General features: G+C 42.6%; 1 protein-coding gene and 1 long non-coding RNA gene across 2 annotated transcripts in view; one reads left to right on the forward strand and one right to left on the reverse strand.

The window, feature by feature from the left end:
- The window catches only part of ME1 (malic enzyme 1), a 180,830-nt gene extending 166,433 nt beyond the window's left edge, over positions 1-14,397 (reverse strand). The window contains exon 1 of the mRNA XM_083829574.1: positions 14,264-14,397. Within this exon, the coding sequence (XP_083685700.1) occupies positions 14,264-14,368 (105 nt within the window). The 5' untranslated portion in view covers positions 14,369-14,397. The remainder of the gene's footprint in view (positions 1-14,263) is intronic.
- Positions 14,398-14,707: 310 nt separating this feature from the next.
- On the forward strand, positions 14,708-16,450 carry LOC310896797. Its single transcript, XR_014581845.1, has 2 exons — positions 14,708-14,845; positions 14,922-16,450. It is a non-coding gene; the product is annotated as an uncharacterized lncRNA (long non-coding RNA).
- The last annotated feature ends 1,282 nt before the right edge of the window (positions 16,451-17,732 follow it).

The following is a 17,732-nucleotide window of genomic DNA, read 5'->3' on the forward strand; positions in this document are numbered from 1 at the left end:
TGGGATTCTTTGCATTTGTTAAAATATAAATAAAATCATCTGTGCAGCAGAGAACAAAAACAAAGATTATAAAAACGTACAACATGCTTAGTTATAAGACATTAACAAACGGGAGAATGAAGCATGGTGTTTTCATGTACTGTTTGAGGCTGGGATAAGAAAAAGATTTTTCCTACAATAGCATGAAAAGGTAAGAGAACAGTGGAACTCCCAGGAAGATGATGATTGCAATACAAGCTTTACCTCACAATACCAAGTACTTTATACTGCTATTCATTCTCAAAATTTCTCAAATGCTGCTTGCCTTTTCAGATGAGAAAACTGAATTACTGACCTAGTTTCCAGTTCAGTGCCCAACCTACTACAATATTTTGTCTCTCGTGCAGAAGTAGATCTCACTAATTAAAGGGGAAAAATGTACATGCCCATACTCATTAAAAAGCCCTGAAGTTTGTGAAGTATGACAAAGAAAGCTTCAATCATACGATGAAAGATTCGTGAAACACACCTCAAAGCAAACCACACTGTTAGTCACACACTCTGTTTGAACTGTTAGTGGAAGAAACATTATGACAAATAAACTGTACTTTCTCACATTCATCTATTCTTACATGTTTATCTGCTACATCTTTACTGCAGAATAATAGAGGACTCAGAGACAAACTACATGTGAGGAAGAAGTTTAGGAAATAGCCTTAGTTCAAAGGGTGTGTCTCTTTACCCTACAGATAATTTTTTTTGTAAGAATTACACCTTAGAAGGACGCACTCACTTTTCACTTTCTATTTCGAGTTTACCCATTTATTCCAAGAAGCCCGAGAGCTTGGTACTTCAAACAGTGTGTGTCTCCAGCCTGGCAGAAGAGCAGAGGCTCCAGTTTCATGCAGACTCCTGACCTGGAACACTTCTGTTCTGCTGGCAAGCCCAACGCCAGCGGCTACGAGGCAAAGCCGGACTGGCTGTTTCCCCAGGTGAGATGCAAAATGAGATGTTCTACTTTTCCTGAGCTTAGATAAAGTGTTGCTTTCAAGCAGCTGTTGAGGGTGTGTGGTGAAAGCTACCTTCAAAGCAGAAAAAAAGCAGTACAGCAGGTAAGTTACCTTTTCTAATACCTGTTTATACAGAGGCAATGAATATATTTATTCTCATCTCCCATCAATGTATTTAGGTCTTCCACTGCAAAGTTTTAAATCTAAAAAAGAATTTGCGTGCTGTAAGCAAAGGAAAAGATATTTCAGAATTATCAAGCTATTTTAAGGCGCATTCCTTATTTCTATAGTTGACCATTGAATGACCTAGTAAATAGATGACCATTACAAATCCACTATCACATGAGCAAGAAGAGGCTTTATCCGGCTTCTGCTTAGAGAAGGCAACACAGCTGATAAACCTCATCCTCAGAGAATTTCATACGTAACCTTGTCTTAACAAAAAGCAACACAAAAAAAAAGATGAACCACGTTGCTTTCATGCTGTCCTAAGTCTATATGAATTGTATTCCTTAAAGAAAAGCAGCAGATGTCTTTATGTCTTTATGTCTAGAACTCTGTTAAAAATTGTACTACCTCAAGCTTTTTGTTATACACAAGTTATGTATAAAAATAATAAACCAAAGTTCATTGACTTCGTGAACAGATGTTTGTTACACACAAACTCTAGTAGATTTATGTGAAGAACCTGAACGCACTGTGCGGAGGTAAAGCCAAAGCCAAATCACAGCAGGACACCAGCTCTCCTTCACCAGGCCCAAAAGTTTTAGAGGAAGCTTGTAAAATGACACCTACACTTGGCAGCCAGACAAAAACAAGGACTCCAGTAAGAAGATGCTGCAAAGGGGGCACCACTGAGCTTTGAAGCGCTCCTTTGATAGCAGTGACCCGCAACACCCCTAGAACAGAGCTGTGTTGGAATTAGATCGATGTCCTGTTAGGGCTAAGGACAAAAACAAGGTAAGAATTTCCAAGAAAGACTGGGAATGAAGATTTCAAGCAGTCACCTAAAATGTAACATCTCGAGAAGAATGAAAAGCCAGGGCAAAGGGAGGAATGAACAGTTGCAAGACCTCAGTTCCGAAGAACTGAACCCCTGAAGAACTGAAGAACTTGAACCCCTGGACTGGCAGAAGGCTGTTCGTTCCTCCGCTGTCACTTGCTCCTTTAAGACCATGGATATGTGAGAGACTTTTAACAATTCCTTATGCCTGTGTAACACCAAAGCTACATAATCCTAGTGTCCTAATCCTAGGAATTACTCCAGCTACTGCTGAAACACACAATCGTGAGTTTGAAATGTATTTTCATAATAACTTCAGTTTGTGTATAAATAGCAACAGATAAATTTATATTTCAATAGTCAGCATCATGAAATCCAACAAGGATTTTATTCCATGGATTTATCATGGACTTGCCAGCATTAGCATTCCATATTCTGTACTTGAATGAATCTTAAAATGTGTTTTTTTTTTCAGCTAATAAATTACTCTTTTACTTTATATAAAGAAACTCAGTTGCAATTTCAATAAGTTTAATAACGGCAAAAAAGTCCTGCAAAGTCTTGGAACTTTTATTTAAGAACCATACACTAAGTCAGCAATCATCTTCATTTCTTTAGCATTCAAAAAAAAAAAAAAAGACATGAAAAATACATTAGGTATATCAATTCTTCACAGACATCATGAGAAAAAGCAGAAGAAATTTAACTTCTGTCAGAGATAAAGCAGATCTACTTGTTACTAGCCCCCATATACTGTGGTGTACTTTCCCCTCAGATTTTTCTGAGGAGAAAAATAGAGTTAGAAAAGACAAAGCATAAGTGAATGTTTGCAATCTGTGCTAAGGATTCCAAAATATAAATTAATATCTGACCTTTGTCACAGCATATTTTATAGGTGCTTACAAATGTTTTTATTTACTTCCACGCTTCAGAAATCTTGTGCTATGGAATTACTGTATCATTACTTACACATTTTAGATTTCTTTAAAACATCCCTACTCTCTCATTTCCATTCAAGGCTGAATGGGAACAAGAAAATAACAAGCTAACCACGTCTTTCAACAAGCTTATTCTAATCATTCTCATGTCTTCAAATGGAAGAAATATCACCTAGAGCAACTACTTTGGTGGCAAGTGGCAGAAAAAATTTACTAATGTGTCCAACTGAAGACAGTAATAACTTGCCTATAGTTGCTCACCAACTATATAACAGCTTTCTTATTAGGTTCCTTTGTGGTAAAATATTGCATTTCAACACCTCATATTTTTAGCGTAAGTTTATTAACTAGATAGTATTCTCTCCAGATCTTAAGGAGAGACAGAGCGGAGAAGTGTGTGTGTGTAAGGAACGAAGATGCAATACCTTCATAAAGGTACTAATATAAAGAGGCTTTCCCTGCATCAGGTGCACCTCTCCTGTCCAACCCCTCCAAAAAAAAACTTTATATAGGACTTGAGGAATTCAAGGCAAATCAACTTTCAGTACCTTGAAGATTCAGGTCTATATTACTTTAGCACTACAGTATTCTCCCATTTTGACTTCTAGCTGTAACTACTGAGCTCATTTGTACTATTTAGATAAAGACGTTTTACTGCCTCTTTTGTAAATACACCTCCACATAAAAATCTGCTGTCTAAGGTCAGATACCTGCAGAAAGAAACCCAGTAAGTCAGATAGAGATTATTACTGAAAATATTACAATATACTTCGTCATCACAACTATGCACTTACCACCAGTATGGATTTAAGGCAAAGACTTTTTTAAAAGTCACTAGTGAAAGCCAAAATTATATTTTGCCTTTGTAGAAAGGGGAATGACGTACTTCATAACAATTATTGTTCTTCTCTTGAAGAAAGCAGTGATGCTATACTATCATATCTCCAAGCCAAAAGCAAACTTGAAAATGTATCACTCAAAGGGGACAAGAGGAAGAAAGCTAATCTGTGGTATCTCATCTGAACTAGGTGCGAAAATCATAGCATGTACTCCATTACAAAGATACGCGCTATCCATGAGTAAGACAGATGGATCTAAAATACAAACTCAAAACTGAAGACTGAGTGCATTTAAACAAAGTTAAGTTGAACCAAAGGTGTTTGTAATTTTTCAAATCACTTGTAGGGACTTTTGTTTTATGAATACACAAGAAAAAGAGGCAGAGTAGTGACTACAGTTTTAATACTAACTTAATTACTAGAGAAGAAACAGTTTTTCTAAGCTAGAAACAGGTAATGGTTGCTACTTGAACAATGAAGTAAGCAAAACCTAAGCATAAACAAGCAATGATAAAATGCATTGCTGCTCTATGCCTCTTTCACATTTTAAGAGCAAACCAGTGATGAGTTAGCTTTCTGAACTTATATAACAGACAAGCATGTCCTGATATACTTCCAAAAGTCACAACTATTCAAATCATAAGACAATTATGATGGATTTTTCAGTGCTACATTATGTATTCCTTATGCATACAGAAAGTGTTTACTCTGTACTTCCTCTGCTTCCTCTACATTGTAAACAACCTCCAGGAGTATTGTGTTTCACACAGGAATAGGCACTAACAGTATCCAAGTAAACTACAGATACTGATTTCAACAGAAAGTACGCAGTGCTTGCAAGAAATGTCTCCAGGGTGCCCTGTGACCTCCTCCTTCTTCTAAGTCAGGATTTTTGCTTCCTGAATTATGCAACACATTACATTAGCACAGCTTAAACTTTGATAAGACCAAAACTTGTTTTGTTATGCATGCAATTCAGGGTTTTTCTATTAACTTAAACTGTAAATTCATGAAGTTTTAATATGGTTGATACAACCACCATCTACTTCTGAATTAAAGGTATAATGCTACTTATAAAACTGGTATTAAGGCGAAGGAAGGGAAAGGCAAAGAAAGCAGTGACTGACATAAAAGTTCAATCTGTGAGGGCTAAATGGGGTGAGTAACAAAAATGATTCAACAATAGTTTGACACTTTTTTGAAGTAACAGATGGTTTCTCCTACCTTGCTTGACTTCATACATGACTTTTTTTTTTCTTTAAGTGGAAAGATTCACAGCGTGTTCCACACAGAGCTTGTGCTGTAGCAATTCCAGAAGCACAAGTCAACGGATATAGGGCACCCACAACAAACACCATGTCTTAAAGCATCGATTAGATAAGGCCCGTTTCTCATGTCTGTACACCCTGCTAGGAAGCAGTGCTGCTGACAATGCACTATACTCCTGGATCCCCTCCTACATTTATTCTAGTACATCAGTGCTCAAAATTACCCTAGGCACTGGGCTGCAACTGGTGGTACTAGCAGGCTGTCTGAACAGCCCCAGCACAGATCTGGAGCGAGAACAAATTCTGTTCACACAGGCAGGGGGCACGAAGGTGCTCTGCCCTGAGCAGAGGGGGTGTCCTATGGTGCCACGTGGTCTCAGAGCTGCTCCTGGGGGCATCTGGTTTATACCAGCAGAGATGAAGCCTGTATGCCCACTTCTACATAAGCTAACTCTGTGGGTGGTCACAAGGCATCTTCCCAAAACTGTGCCTTTCTTAGTGATATGATAGCTTTGGATTTCATAAAACTTCCTGCTGAAGACAGACAAGTATTTATGCTCAGAAGCTGAAGGACTGAGCCTTCCAGTGATGGCCTTGGTAACTTGACTAGAAGAGTCTTTTTAAAAGAAGTTCATAAATCAGCATCTTTTACACGAAGATCAGGTATACATACACCAGTATAATCAAATAAACCACTGTTCATGGAAGTTAAGGGATCCAGCTTAATTTATGTCCATTTACAATCTAACTGATGCTTGAGACGTCTCAGTACAACTATGACACCACAGCAAACACAGAATGAAAAATACACACAACTCTTCATATTTGGTTCCACGTACTCAAGGCTTGTTGACAGGCATGTAGGCACATCTCTGGGTCAGAAGTTCACAGGAACTTGTCTCAACGGGGCAGATCTAACTCAGCGCTGAATGACGAGGACGGATACATGAACACGACTGGATGCCCATTACTCACCAGCTGACATTTACCAGATGTCAGTTCCTTCCTGACACTACACCTGTGCAGAGGGAATGCAACTGGCCTGCTCTTTTTTTTTAAAAGCATCCCACCCTGCCCAACGCTACAGTCTAGCAAAATAATAAAAGAAAACCCCACAGGTTTCAGCACATGGTAAATGTTTAACTGTATGGATGGACACACAATACAATTTATCTGTTCTTTGTTTCAGGTACAGGAGAGTGAAGAGACGATCCTGTGCACACAGGCACAGAAAACTAGGAATGCTCTTCTTTCCATTCTTTCCCCTTTTCCCCCTTTTTATGCTACTCTTCCAGCCACAGGGCTCTCTGGGACCAGTGTACATTTGGTTCAGACAGGGAAGCATAAAGAACACCTTACAAGAGCACTTCAGGTTTTCAGGGAGCACAAGCCACTTGATACTGTGGATGCAGTCTCAGAATCATATTTTCCAGCAAATGCCTCTTTTGAAACTTCTTTGAAAGAACTATTCCACCATGAAGTTCTCTAACGAGCTGGGAAATCCTACAAAACAGACCTAAATGAAGGGTATCAACACTCTGTTCTGCACCTTCATCAGTAACATACCTAGGACAAGGCAGATAGCTCCTGCCACTTAGACATCAGAACCTGGAGCAAAGAGACCTTCAGCATGAAATCAACTGCTACAGGCCTGGGCTGCAGCCACCACGAGCAAGTTATGCACCGAATGCACGGCTTACTTCTGAACTACTGAGCAGGCGAAGGAGGAAAGGGAAAGGTATAACACAGCAAAAATTGCACATGCATGAGTACTGAACCACCAAGTGCTTTTAAACTTGGGGTCACAGGTTAACAAAAAGCATCACCATCACACGCATTTCACTTCCTTCTCCCCTCAGAGAGGGAAGCAGGGCAGGAGGAGCGAAGTTTGTGCCTACCACAGCTGTAAATTCTGCCTTTCTCAGAGACAGTTCAGTATGAATGACTGACACAGCAGAAATTAATACATAAAGTGAAAAATGCAAAATAAGTACTTATATACCGAGACAAGCTTTCTCTAGAAAGCACAAATAATCTTTTCAAGGTATTTTACCTAGACAAAAATACAATTTCTCAGCAAGCTCTTATACTACTTATTATAAGCATTCAACAATTAAATCAAAACCTAGTGTAGAAAACCACATTTAACCTGTTTTAAATATATAAACCCTGTTTGGAAGGTGCTTTATGCCAGCATTGCTTCTACTCAAGAAGTCTAAAGAAAAAAGGTTGAATTTGTTTGCTTGTTTTCAATTACTAAAATTTACAAGAAAATTATACAACCAAAAAGGATGTTTAATGCCTGAAACAGCTTCACAGCAAAACAATTCCATGTTTCAGTTCCTTGTGACTATTCATACCAGCTTTCAGTTGCTAGCAGCTTACTGCTATATAGCTTACTACCTAACAACTTCTCATTTATTTTATTTGCTTTTAATTCAAGTCACAGAACTTTGTTCCTACCATGCTGCCTCAGCATTCTTTTTCATAAATGCAAGCAAAGAACCAGAGGCCAACAGAAAGAAGAGAATATAATACTAACCACAGCAACTTACTTACTTGGTCAGGAGCAAAGCACTAGGAGGCAACGAGCGCTGCAGGCTGTACACATAAAATAGAATATGATGGAAAAATAATCTGATTGAAATTTTTTCTGCCTTTCCCCAAAGACTTCTTCATTATTAACAGATCGTTTTCTGTCTACTATAGGCACCTTACTTCCCCTTTTGAAATACTCTAGTGCAAACCAGCAAGGTCTACTACACAGGGCATCATGAAAAGCTTTGGCTATATCAAGTATCTATTGATTAAATTGACTATTTATCTAAACTGACTATCAGGACAAAGTATATGTACTTGAACAGATTTTATGAAGCTTTCTGGAGTTACCCCAAAGCTACCCTACCCCTCTTTTCCGTTTTTACTTTTTTTTAATGTAGCACATCACACTTATACGTGTGCACCTTACAAAGATTTCTTTGTACCCTTACAACTCCTTACCTCTCCTTTGATAATATCTATCGACCTTTCTCCTCCCAAAAGTAGTCTACAGCAAAAAAGGGCCAGGCTCTGTCCTGCTCAGCTGTGTGGACTATCTCACCTTCTAGCACAGACTCTTTAAAGCAGAAGCCATGGTGGGAAAAGGCACTTCAAATGCTAGCAGGGCTTCTGCCTTAGTATTTCTAGTCTCTAGGTTCATCCTGAAGAACTGCACCTCTGGCCCTGGTTGGCTGCTTGCTCTGGCAGGTAAGGCTGGTCTCCCTCAGGGCTGCTGCAGCTGCACAAAGAGCCCTCCACTCAGCTCCATTCAGCTGCAGAAGGAAAGACAAGGTGAGAGATAAGGAGGCATCACACAGCCAGCTAACTCTTCTTATGCAGAGCTCACCCTTGCACAGCCCAAAACAGAATGGAAGGCCCTTCTCCACAGCATCCTGCCTTCAACAGTGGCCTAAAGAACGTAAAGATGGGGTGTGCTTGTAGTTTTCCTTCCTCAGCACATCCTCCCAATACGTGGCTTAGGAAATTATGTCTCTTCTCTCCCTCAGAAGGGTAAGAAAGAAAAATTGCCCCAGGTCTCAACCATCCCTCACTCCCAGACCACCCTCCCTTGTGTCCCAGCAGAGGGGCTGTCTCTCGCATGCCAAATTGTTCTGTTCAGACGGGGAGGATCTCCTTGTAACTCAGGTAAGGCAGACACCACAAGCTGTCCCTGCCCCAAAATTATAGCGTAGTACTGAAGGGTGTAATGGCAGCGATGGGAAGTTACCTGTATTTGAATGCATAAAAGGTTGCTTGTGCAGGACAAACTTGTCTTAAAATAAGAGAGTAAGAGAGGTAGAACAAAGCACAGAATTCATTTTTAAAGCCCTTCCACACATACTGTAAATAAAGGGGCTCATACAAAAACGGTCCTGCATCTCGACTCCTCTCTCACACGTCACAAAATTCAGTAGTTTTTAGTTTTTCCTAACCACAGCAAGAGAAGGCAGTGAAAGACCTTCAATGAAAAATGAGGGCATGTTAATCATATATGATTCGAGATGCAGGATAATTTCATCTGCAGAGATATCACGTTTCAAGAAGGAAGGATACGTTGGTAATGTCCTAACCTCTTCACCCAACCGCATGGCACCTCCTGGTGAGCTACCACTGAGCTCCCACCCTTACTCAAAAGCCAAGCGTACAAGGCAGTCCCAGTTCTGCCAGCCTACAACTTACGGCCATGCCTGTGAAAAAGCAAATGGCTCTGGTATGAACTGAACTCCCACCTGAAGAACCTCCTATTTTACGTTGCCATCCCACAGAACGGTAACTTCTGTTTCACAGACCCTTGTCATAGATCAAAAATGCAATACCTGCGTAACACAAAGGCAGAATCGATACAAGTTCACTCGGAAAGGTTCCAGACAAAGATCGTATCGATCCAGCTTTCTGTGCTAGCATAACCACTATATCATTTACTCTTGTCAAAGACAAGAAAATAGCATGTGCTTATCCCTATCAAGATCAGAACTCTTCTGCTAGGTGATCAGGGAATATTACTGTTAAAAACTACAATGTTGTAAAGGGAAAAAACGATTATAGGAGAAAAAGAGGACCGTGCGACTGATCAGCAGTTAGAGAAAAAAAAAGTAATAATTCCTCAAACAGGGTCATGCCTACCAGCACGTAACATGAAATCATCCTAGCAGTATTAAGTAACCTCCAGAAAACCTATTTTGCAAGTTAATACAGACACTTCTAACACACCATTTTAGAGAGTGTTTTCTTCTTTTATCTCAAGATTTATCAGTTTTCTTCTCAGAGTATCAGTCAAGGCAACAAGTGAGCAGTGACCACTGTACGCGACCCAGCCAAAGTGCTCACAGGTTTCAGAAATGAAGATAGGAACACTACCAGTGCAAGGAAAAGAAATCTACTGCTCAGTATTTGATTCAGGCATAGCTTTATTTACAGGAGCTTCTTATACATTTATTCTCCTTCACCCAGCAGCCAGATAAACCTCACTGGAATACTTCTGATTTTTCTTAGGGAGGTCTGGGTTTTCTAAGGCCTATTACGGTGTCACCAACAAATGTCAGTTATAAGACCTCTTTCATATGTTGCCCGCACCAATTACATGATGCACTGTGTTATGGTTTCTCAAAATCAAAATTGTTTTTAGCAAAGCAACACAGAGCAAAATATATCTGTATTTCACAAGCATTCTCCTCCCACTGTCTGACATGTGGAAGAAAAGCAGGAAGTAAATGCTTCTGTTCAACTCAGATAATGATTTCACTTAACTTTTTTCTTAAAAAAAGTTTACGATATTTTCAATAAATTAGTACATATAGTCTGTGTAATCCAATAGCAAAAACAAAGCATTCATATCTTAATAACCCCATCATAAACTGCTCATTCTCTCAGCCTGGAATTGATTATTCTGAGAAAACACCACTAGAAGCTCCTGTCATAAGTTGGACTAGATGATTTTGAAGGTCCCTTCCAACTGAGCTAATTATTCTCTTCTCTTCATTCCTTCACTTTTCCTGAGCGGTCCATTTTGGACACTGTCAGAAATGCAATACTGGGATAAATGGTCCTTCAGTCTGTTTCAGAATGGCTGTTGTATAGCAATTTCTGTAGCGAGTCAACAGACTTGCAGCCAACTCGAGCCAACAATTAACATCAATGCTTAGTAAAAATATGCTGAGGGCCCAATAAGATCTAAAGGCTTCACTTTACAGGAGGTGGTAAGGATAAAACACCACTGCCCTTGCAGGTGGGACTGAGATCTGGGACTCTCAGGTGTTAAGCAGCCCCATCAGATGGTCTGTTCTGAAATTCTCCACTGTTTTAGTACAATTTGAATAAATGGAAAAACAGAATAGGGACCAACAATTCACAAGCATGTTACGCTTAGCAATGGTGACAGTGGTCAGTCAGAGGACAGTGGTAAAAATTAAGCATCTGGGGAGGGAAGAGAGCCCTCCAGAGCTAAGATTTAATAGAATCACTTATTTTCTGCTTGCTGAACTGCTCTGCCAGAGTATGAAAGCAGTCTAGAAGCAAAGCACCCCCCCAATGGCACAGTTTCTCCAGTAGGCCAGCACTTAGACTTGGCAACTAATAAATGCTATTTGAAAAGCTTGATATTGAAATTCGTGTTTGCATACCTTCACATCAAGATTCTAAAAATAAGCAGCTTACGGGAAACTGACTTGTTTAAGTAATATTAAAAGGTAAGAAATTAAAGATGAAAAGAAAGTTTAGTATAAAGTGTCCTTATGATTTGTGGGCTTAAAAATAGCATTCATACATTGAGTAAAGTATAAATGAAAAGATTTACAGTAGGAGAGAGCCAATTGCTTTCACACTGCTGTAACTCATCAGCTTAAAGAGCATAGGACTCGCTGCCAGAAGTTCCTAATGCAATCTATTTCAATGAAAAGAAGTGAAACTGTGTTTGTTTTCCTCGTAATTCCTACTCACAATGTGTTTAGTTGCGCAAGAGGGGAAAAAAAATTACTGAGAAGGCTATAGTGACAGTTTTAAACTCTTTGGACCTAAAACCTCAGATGATAAATTAAAACATGATTATTGTTTGTAGGCTTGGATGTGTGTCCTCATGTAATTAGACTCAGTGTGTTAAGATCCACTGTCCCACATGATTTTTGATGCATCACACCACTGCTGAGGTAGGGCAAACTGCTCAGTGATCTTGTAAAAGAAGCAACAGCTTCATGTGTAGGCAAAATACCTCAACAGCAGAAAAAAAAAGACATTAAACTTTTCCATCAATCTTTTCCTCAGTGAAGTTCATACATGTTTGTGAATTATATAGAGTGAAACATAAAAGATTTTAGAACTACACTGCCTAGGACTTCAACATACTTCAGTGGTAGGTGTGCTGCTTCTTGCCTGGAAATTTTGTCAAGGTAGAAGGACAGGGAGAAGGGAAAAGAAGAAATTCAGGTGTTTACCCTGACATTCCCACAGCTCTCAAATAATAAATTCCTTTTCTCAGACAGGTTGAATGGAAAATTTTTACAAGGAATTTATTATTTGAGGACACAAACCAAGCAAGCTTCCACATGTTGTATGCACATTTGAGCTTTACCTGCTTGCCAGGCCAATTGTCTTGGCTGAAGAAGTTTGCAGTGTAAGTTGCAAAAATTAAATTTTACTTATAGAAGAGAAGCAAGGTTACAAGTATCAGACAAGATTAAGGTAGTAACCAAAACATGATTTGTCTTATTTTTCTACCGGTCACAGCTAGATACCACTACTTGGTACTTACAGCCTACTTTTGCCAAGTGTATGCAAATAGGACTATTAGAACTGGCGCAGTATCTAAAAGAAAGTGCTGATACCAAGCAATTGCAGCTCTTACAGCCGTGAGATAGCAGAAATTTCTGGCACTTCTTCAGTACCGCAAACAATTCTTGTACTTTAGAATCATTAAAGGAGATATTTTGTCGACTTAAAATTGAAATCTGTACAATCTGATGCTTGTTTAACAGCCTTGGCAACAGAAAGTGAACTGGGAGTACCAGCTCCCATGCTTGCAGGCACATCACAAACTATTAAAAAGGCAACCACGTTGGCAGTTCTCAGCTTTTTTTTATTTTATTGCCCTTATGTAACTTGGGGGGTATAGTGCATCTATACTCACCACAAATCACCTGTCTCAATCAAAAAACTGCTTGCTCATTCTTGACCAGATAAAGACCTGACTTTTCTTACAGCAAGCCCAGGGATTTCAGCTGACTTTCCCTACGCCATTCAAAACCCCTCATTAGCTGGGTAGATGTGGCTGGTAATGAACAAATACTTTGCCTGGCTTCTCTGCTGTACAGTGCACTTGTGCCATAGCACAGCTGAGGGGGGAGGGAAGAATAAAGCCTTCGCCATGAAATCAAACAAGAGCCTTCATCTTCAGCATCTAGTCTCCAGCTATGCTGTTCAAGGGCAAGATGTGTGATATTTGAGGGATACAGGTAGCAATGAGCCTGCTTTGTCTCTGATTGCTCTTTACAGACCACATTTTAGAATAAGCCCTGTTTTACTTCTTAAAGCAATTTTTTTGGTTGGCTTTCCTTGGTTATTCTGAATCAGTATTTTCCATGAATGCTGCAATTGCTTAGAAGCAATCCCAAGTGAAACAGCCTCTCATTCGTTCCTTCTGGGATTTTAACTTTTTGGTTAGTTTTCATTTCACCTGACCTCAAGAGACCTTCTCAGGCCTGCACACACACAGACATAAGACACCCTCTGAGGAAAATTTGTATTCAAACACCCACACTAATAAAGGCACTATTCATCTAACTAATACATGGAGTTTTTATGGATGAGTCAACCTACCCGGTAAAACTAGACACCGTTTTTGTCAATTCATACAACTTGGCAATAAGCAAAATGGCTCTACGTGCATTTGAATGCAGTGGTACCAGTCAGGGCACAAACACAAGCCAACCGGTAAAAATAATGTGCAAGAACAAAGCCGGGACTAAGGACTTCACCGAGGTTTCATGTGCTACATGAGGTTTATCATCTACCTTTGACTTCACCCATGTTTCATTCGGGCAGCAAATCCAGGGCCCGTCGAGGCAATAATGAATTTTACAATCTGAACTCGGCAGCTGAGTCAGAGCTGTGCAAATACTTACATACTCACCTGTTTTGTTTTTCTGTGTCACAGTTTTATCAAGCTGAGTGAGCTCTAAGTGGACTAGAGATGCGATAAGGGGGTTTCGCTGTGCTACTGCATCCCTTAGGAGGAGATTGCACTCACTGCTGCAGAGCAGGGGGGAGCTGGGGTTGGACTTGACAGCGTCAGGTGGAAAGAAACGGTGACAAAACGCCTCTTCTACCTGCCGGGGGTAACACACAGCACCCACACACACCCGGACAGGAAATAAGGGCTGGAAGAGATGGTTGGGGAGCAGGAGAAGCCAGGCAGGGCAGCGGGAATTAGCAGCCCACCTGCAGGGGAACTTCCCTCTGCAGCATCCCCGGGCTGGTGCCGCTCTGCTCGGGGAAAACAAAGCGGGGAGAGCCCGGGGAGAGACCGGGGCTACAGCAGGGCCCCCACCGCCTCCGAGGAAGAGGAGGAAGAGCCCGGCTCGGCTCGGCGACAGGTGGCGGAGGGAGGCCGGGGGGAGGCCACCGGGCGCCGCAGCGGGAAGCGCTGGGCAAGGCAGGGCAGGGCAGGGGTCTCGCAGCCCGGCGCCCCTGCCCCTACCTTGTTGAGGTGAGGGTCGCGGAGCACCTCGTAGCCCCTCTTCATGGTGAGCTGCAGGGGCCGGGCGGCGTCGCGGCTCTGGGCTGCCTTCCCTGCTCCTTGCATGGCGCGGGCTCGGCGGGGGCGCGCTGCCGACAGGTCGCGGCGGGAGCGGAGGCGAAGCGGTGTCGGAGCGGCGGCGGCTCCTCCTGCCGAGGTGACGGCCCGGCGGGGTGGGATGATCCTGCGGCAGGGAGGGAGGGAGGGAGGGAGAGAGGGAGGAGGGAAGGAGGGAGGGGGCAGAGCCGCGGCAAGGCGCCGCCGCCAGGCGGGGGGCACCGGGGCGCCGCCGCTGAGTCACCGCCGGCCCCGCGCACCCCCACCCGGGGCCGGCCCCGAGGGGCGAGGGGCGCCGGTGGCGGGGTCGGTGCCGCCCGGAGCCCACCCCCGGACCCCCGCCCGCTTCGCCCCGGGCCGGGCCGCGGCTCCCTGCGGTCCGTGGGCTGAGCCAGGGGCGGGCAGCGAAGGCCTCAGCCTCCGCGTTTGGCCCTCGCTCCCTGGCGGCCCCCTCCGGGTCGCCCTGGTCCCGTTAGCAACTCTTCGGTGAGCTGCTCGGGAAAAAAGGGGGGCAGCGCCTCTGTGTCATCGTGTTTTTTATTTTATTATTTATTTTATACAGGGCCTGGTGTTGAGCTGCCCCGGGAGCACAGCTGTGTAACGTGTCCGAGCATGAAGGGCCTGTGAGGCCACGCAGATGCGCTCAGGTGGGACCCTGAGCTGGAGACCAGTCCCCCGGCCTCGGCCAGACACAGAGCAGGGGCCTGCCCCTGGTACCAGGAGTGAAGTTTCGCTTTCATTATGTTATTAAACGAGTGTGAAATCTAAGCTTCCCCAAAGGGGATCAGCTGCACGCAGTCCTTAGCCCCAGTGTGATGTGATTAGCTCTTGGGGGTGGAGTTGTGTGCGGGTTTAAGCCGTGCTATTCGGGGTTATGTCTGGGAGGGATGGGGAGTATTACAGAGCACATACACAGCAGGTGTTCGGCCGATCTGTGCCACCGTCTGTAGCATTTCTGTGCAGCACATCCTAAAATTGTTTGCATACAACATGGGTGTGCTCTAAGACTGTGGCTTTGTTCTCCTAAATTCGTGTATGTAAACAGAAATTACTTTCATGCAGATACTGTAGCCACGCGAAAGGAATTACACAGCTTTAGACCTAAGTCTGGGACTGAGGTTTTTGCTATTACTCATGTGTTGCAGATTAATTAAATGTCAAGCAGCAACAAACATAAAAATTTTGTAGCTATATTAAATTTATGTCCTTGCATCTAATCTGTAGGCCGTGTATCCATTCTACTACTTCCTATTCTATAAAAAAAGGCTTCCTCAGAATCTGTCCTTTCCTGAATTTCCTGTTAATTAGCTCCAAAAGAATCATTTGGGGTTAATTAACAAAGGAAATTTGAAAGGCTTCCAACTTCTGTTTCTAGAAACTTGATTAGCAATTAAGCAGAAAATTCATTATATAAACCTCTCCCGGCCTCTACCATCTCAGAAAGTATTATGAAAAGCAATATTAATAAAACATTTTGAACAAACTTCAAAACTGGAGTTTCTGTTACTAATGATCTACCCTTCCTGAGGTTTGTCCAGATGGCTGAATAAATATCCAAGTCCTGAATTTTACCTTAAATAGGTATATCAGGCATACCAAGCTCACATTTCAGGTCTTTCTTAGTCATGATAAAAATAAACAGCAACATGGAAACTTCCTTCTTTCCTTTCTTTGTAGGTACACTGAAACTATTCTGATAGAATGCTAACCTAAGTGCCATACTTTTGTCCAAGAGAGAGCCATGTGTACTGATGTAATTTTTATCTTAGTGTTGCAACACTAGCTATAAAAAAAAAAAAAAAATCTGCCAAAAGTCACTGTAACTGCTATGTATACCTGTTCTGAGGTTTGACCCCCTGCTAAGGACTTGTCCTGACTCACCTTTTTCCTGCTATTAAAGGCATGGAATGAAGTAGCTAATTCAGGTGAAGTTAGTGTGGCTGTACTTTCTTTTATGTAATCAGACTTTAGAAACAGTTTTCTACGGTATTTTCCATATAAATTTATTCCTCTGTGTTTTCCTTGAAATAGAATTTATGTTAATTTCTGTTCATTATGTTCAAACACCAATAAAAACAAAATCATATCCATCTCATAGAACAGTTTGGGTTGGAAGGGATCTTAAAGATCATCCAGTCTGAACCCCCCTGCCATGGGCAGGGACACCTCCCACCAGACCAGGTTGCCCAAAGCCCCATCCAGCCTGGCCTTGAACACCTCCAGGGATGGGGCATCCACAGCTTCTCTGGGCAGCCTGTGCCACTGCCTCACCACCCTCAGAGTAAAGAATTTCTTCCTTATATCTAATCTCAACCTACCCTCTTTTAGTTTAAAGCCATTACTCCTTGTCCTATCCCTACACTCCCTGACAGAGAGTCCCTCCCCAGCTTTCCTGTAGGCCCTCTTTGGATACTGGAAGACCTGTAAGGTACTGGAGACTGTAAGGTCTCCCTGGAGCCTTCTCTTCTCCAGGCTGAACAACCCCAACTCCCTCAGCCTGTCTTTGTAGGAGAGGTTCTCCAGCCCCCTGATCATCTTTGTGGCCCTCCTCTGAACTCGTTCTAATAGATCCATGTCCTTCTTGTGCTGGGGGCCCCAGAGCTATACACAGTGCTCCAGGTAGAGTCTTATGAGAGCAGAGCAGAGAGGGAGAATCACCTACCTCGACCTGCTGGCCACCTGCTTTTTATGCAACCCAGGATACAGTTGGCTTTCTGGGCTGCAAGCACACCTTGCCAGCTCATGTCGAGATTCTCGTCAACCAAGACCCTCAGGTCCTTCTCCTCAAGGCTGCCCTCAATCCATTTCCTGCCCAACCTATATTTGTGCTTGGGATTGCCCCAGTCCAGATGCAGGACCTTGCACTAGGCCTTGTTGAACCTCATGAGGTTCACGTGGGCCTACTTCTCAAACCCATCCAGGGGTTTGAGAATCCCTTCCCTTCTGAGTGTTGACTGCACCACACAGCTTGGTGTCATTGGCAGACTTGCTGAGGGTGCACTCAATCCCACTGTCCATGTCACTGACAAAGATGTTAAACAGCACCAGTCCCAAGACAGACCCCTGAGGGACACCACTTGTTACTGACTTCCAACTGGACATTGAGCCGTTGAGTGTGGCCATCCAGTCAATTCTTTACCCACCAAGGGGTCCATCTATCACATCCATGTCTCTCCAATTTAGAGACAAAGATATCATGGGGGACAGTGTCACATGCTTTGCACAAGTCCAGGTAGATGTTGTCAGTTCCTCTTCTCTATCCACTAATGCTGTAACCCCATTGTAGAAGTCCACCGGATTTGTCAGATGCAATCTGCCCTTAGCAAAGCCATGTTGGCTGTCACCAATCACCTCCTTATTTTCCACGTGCCTT

Source organism: Anser anser (assembly GCF_964211835.1).
Source record: "Anser anser genome assembly, chromosome: 3".
Taxonomy (NCBI): domain Eukaryota; kingdom Metazoa; phylum Chordata; class Aves; order Anseriformes; family Anatidae; genus Anser; species Anser anser.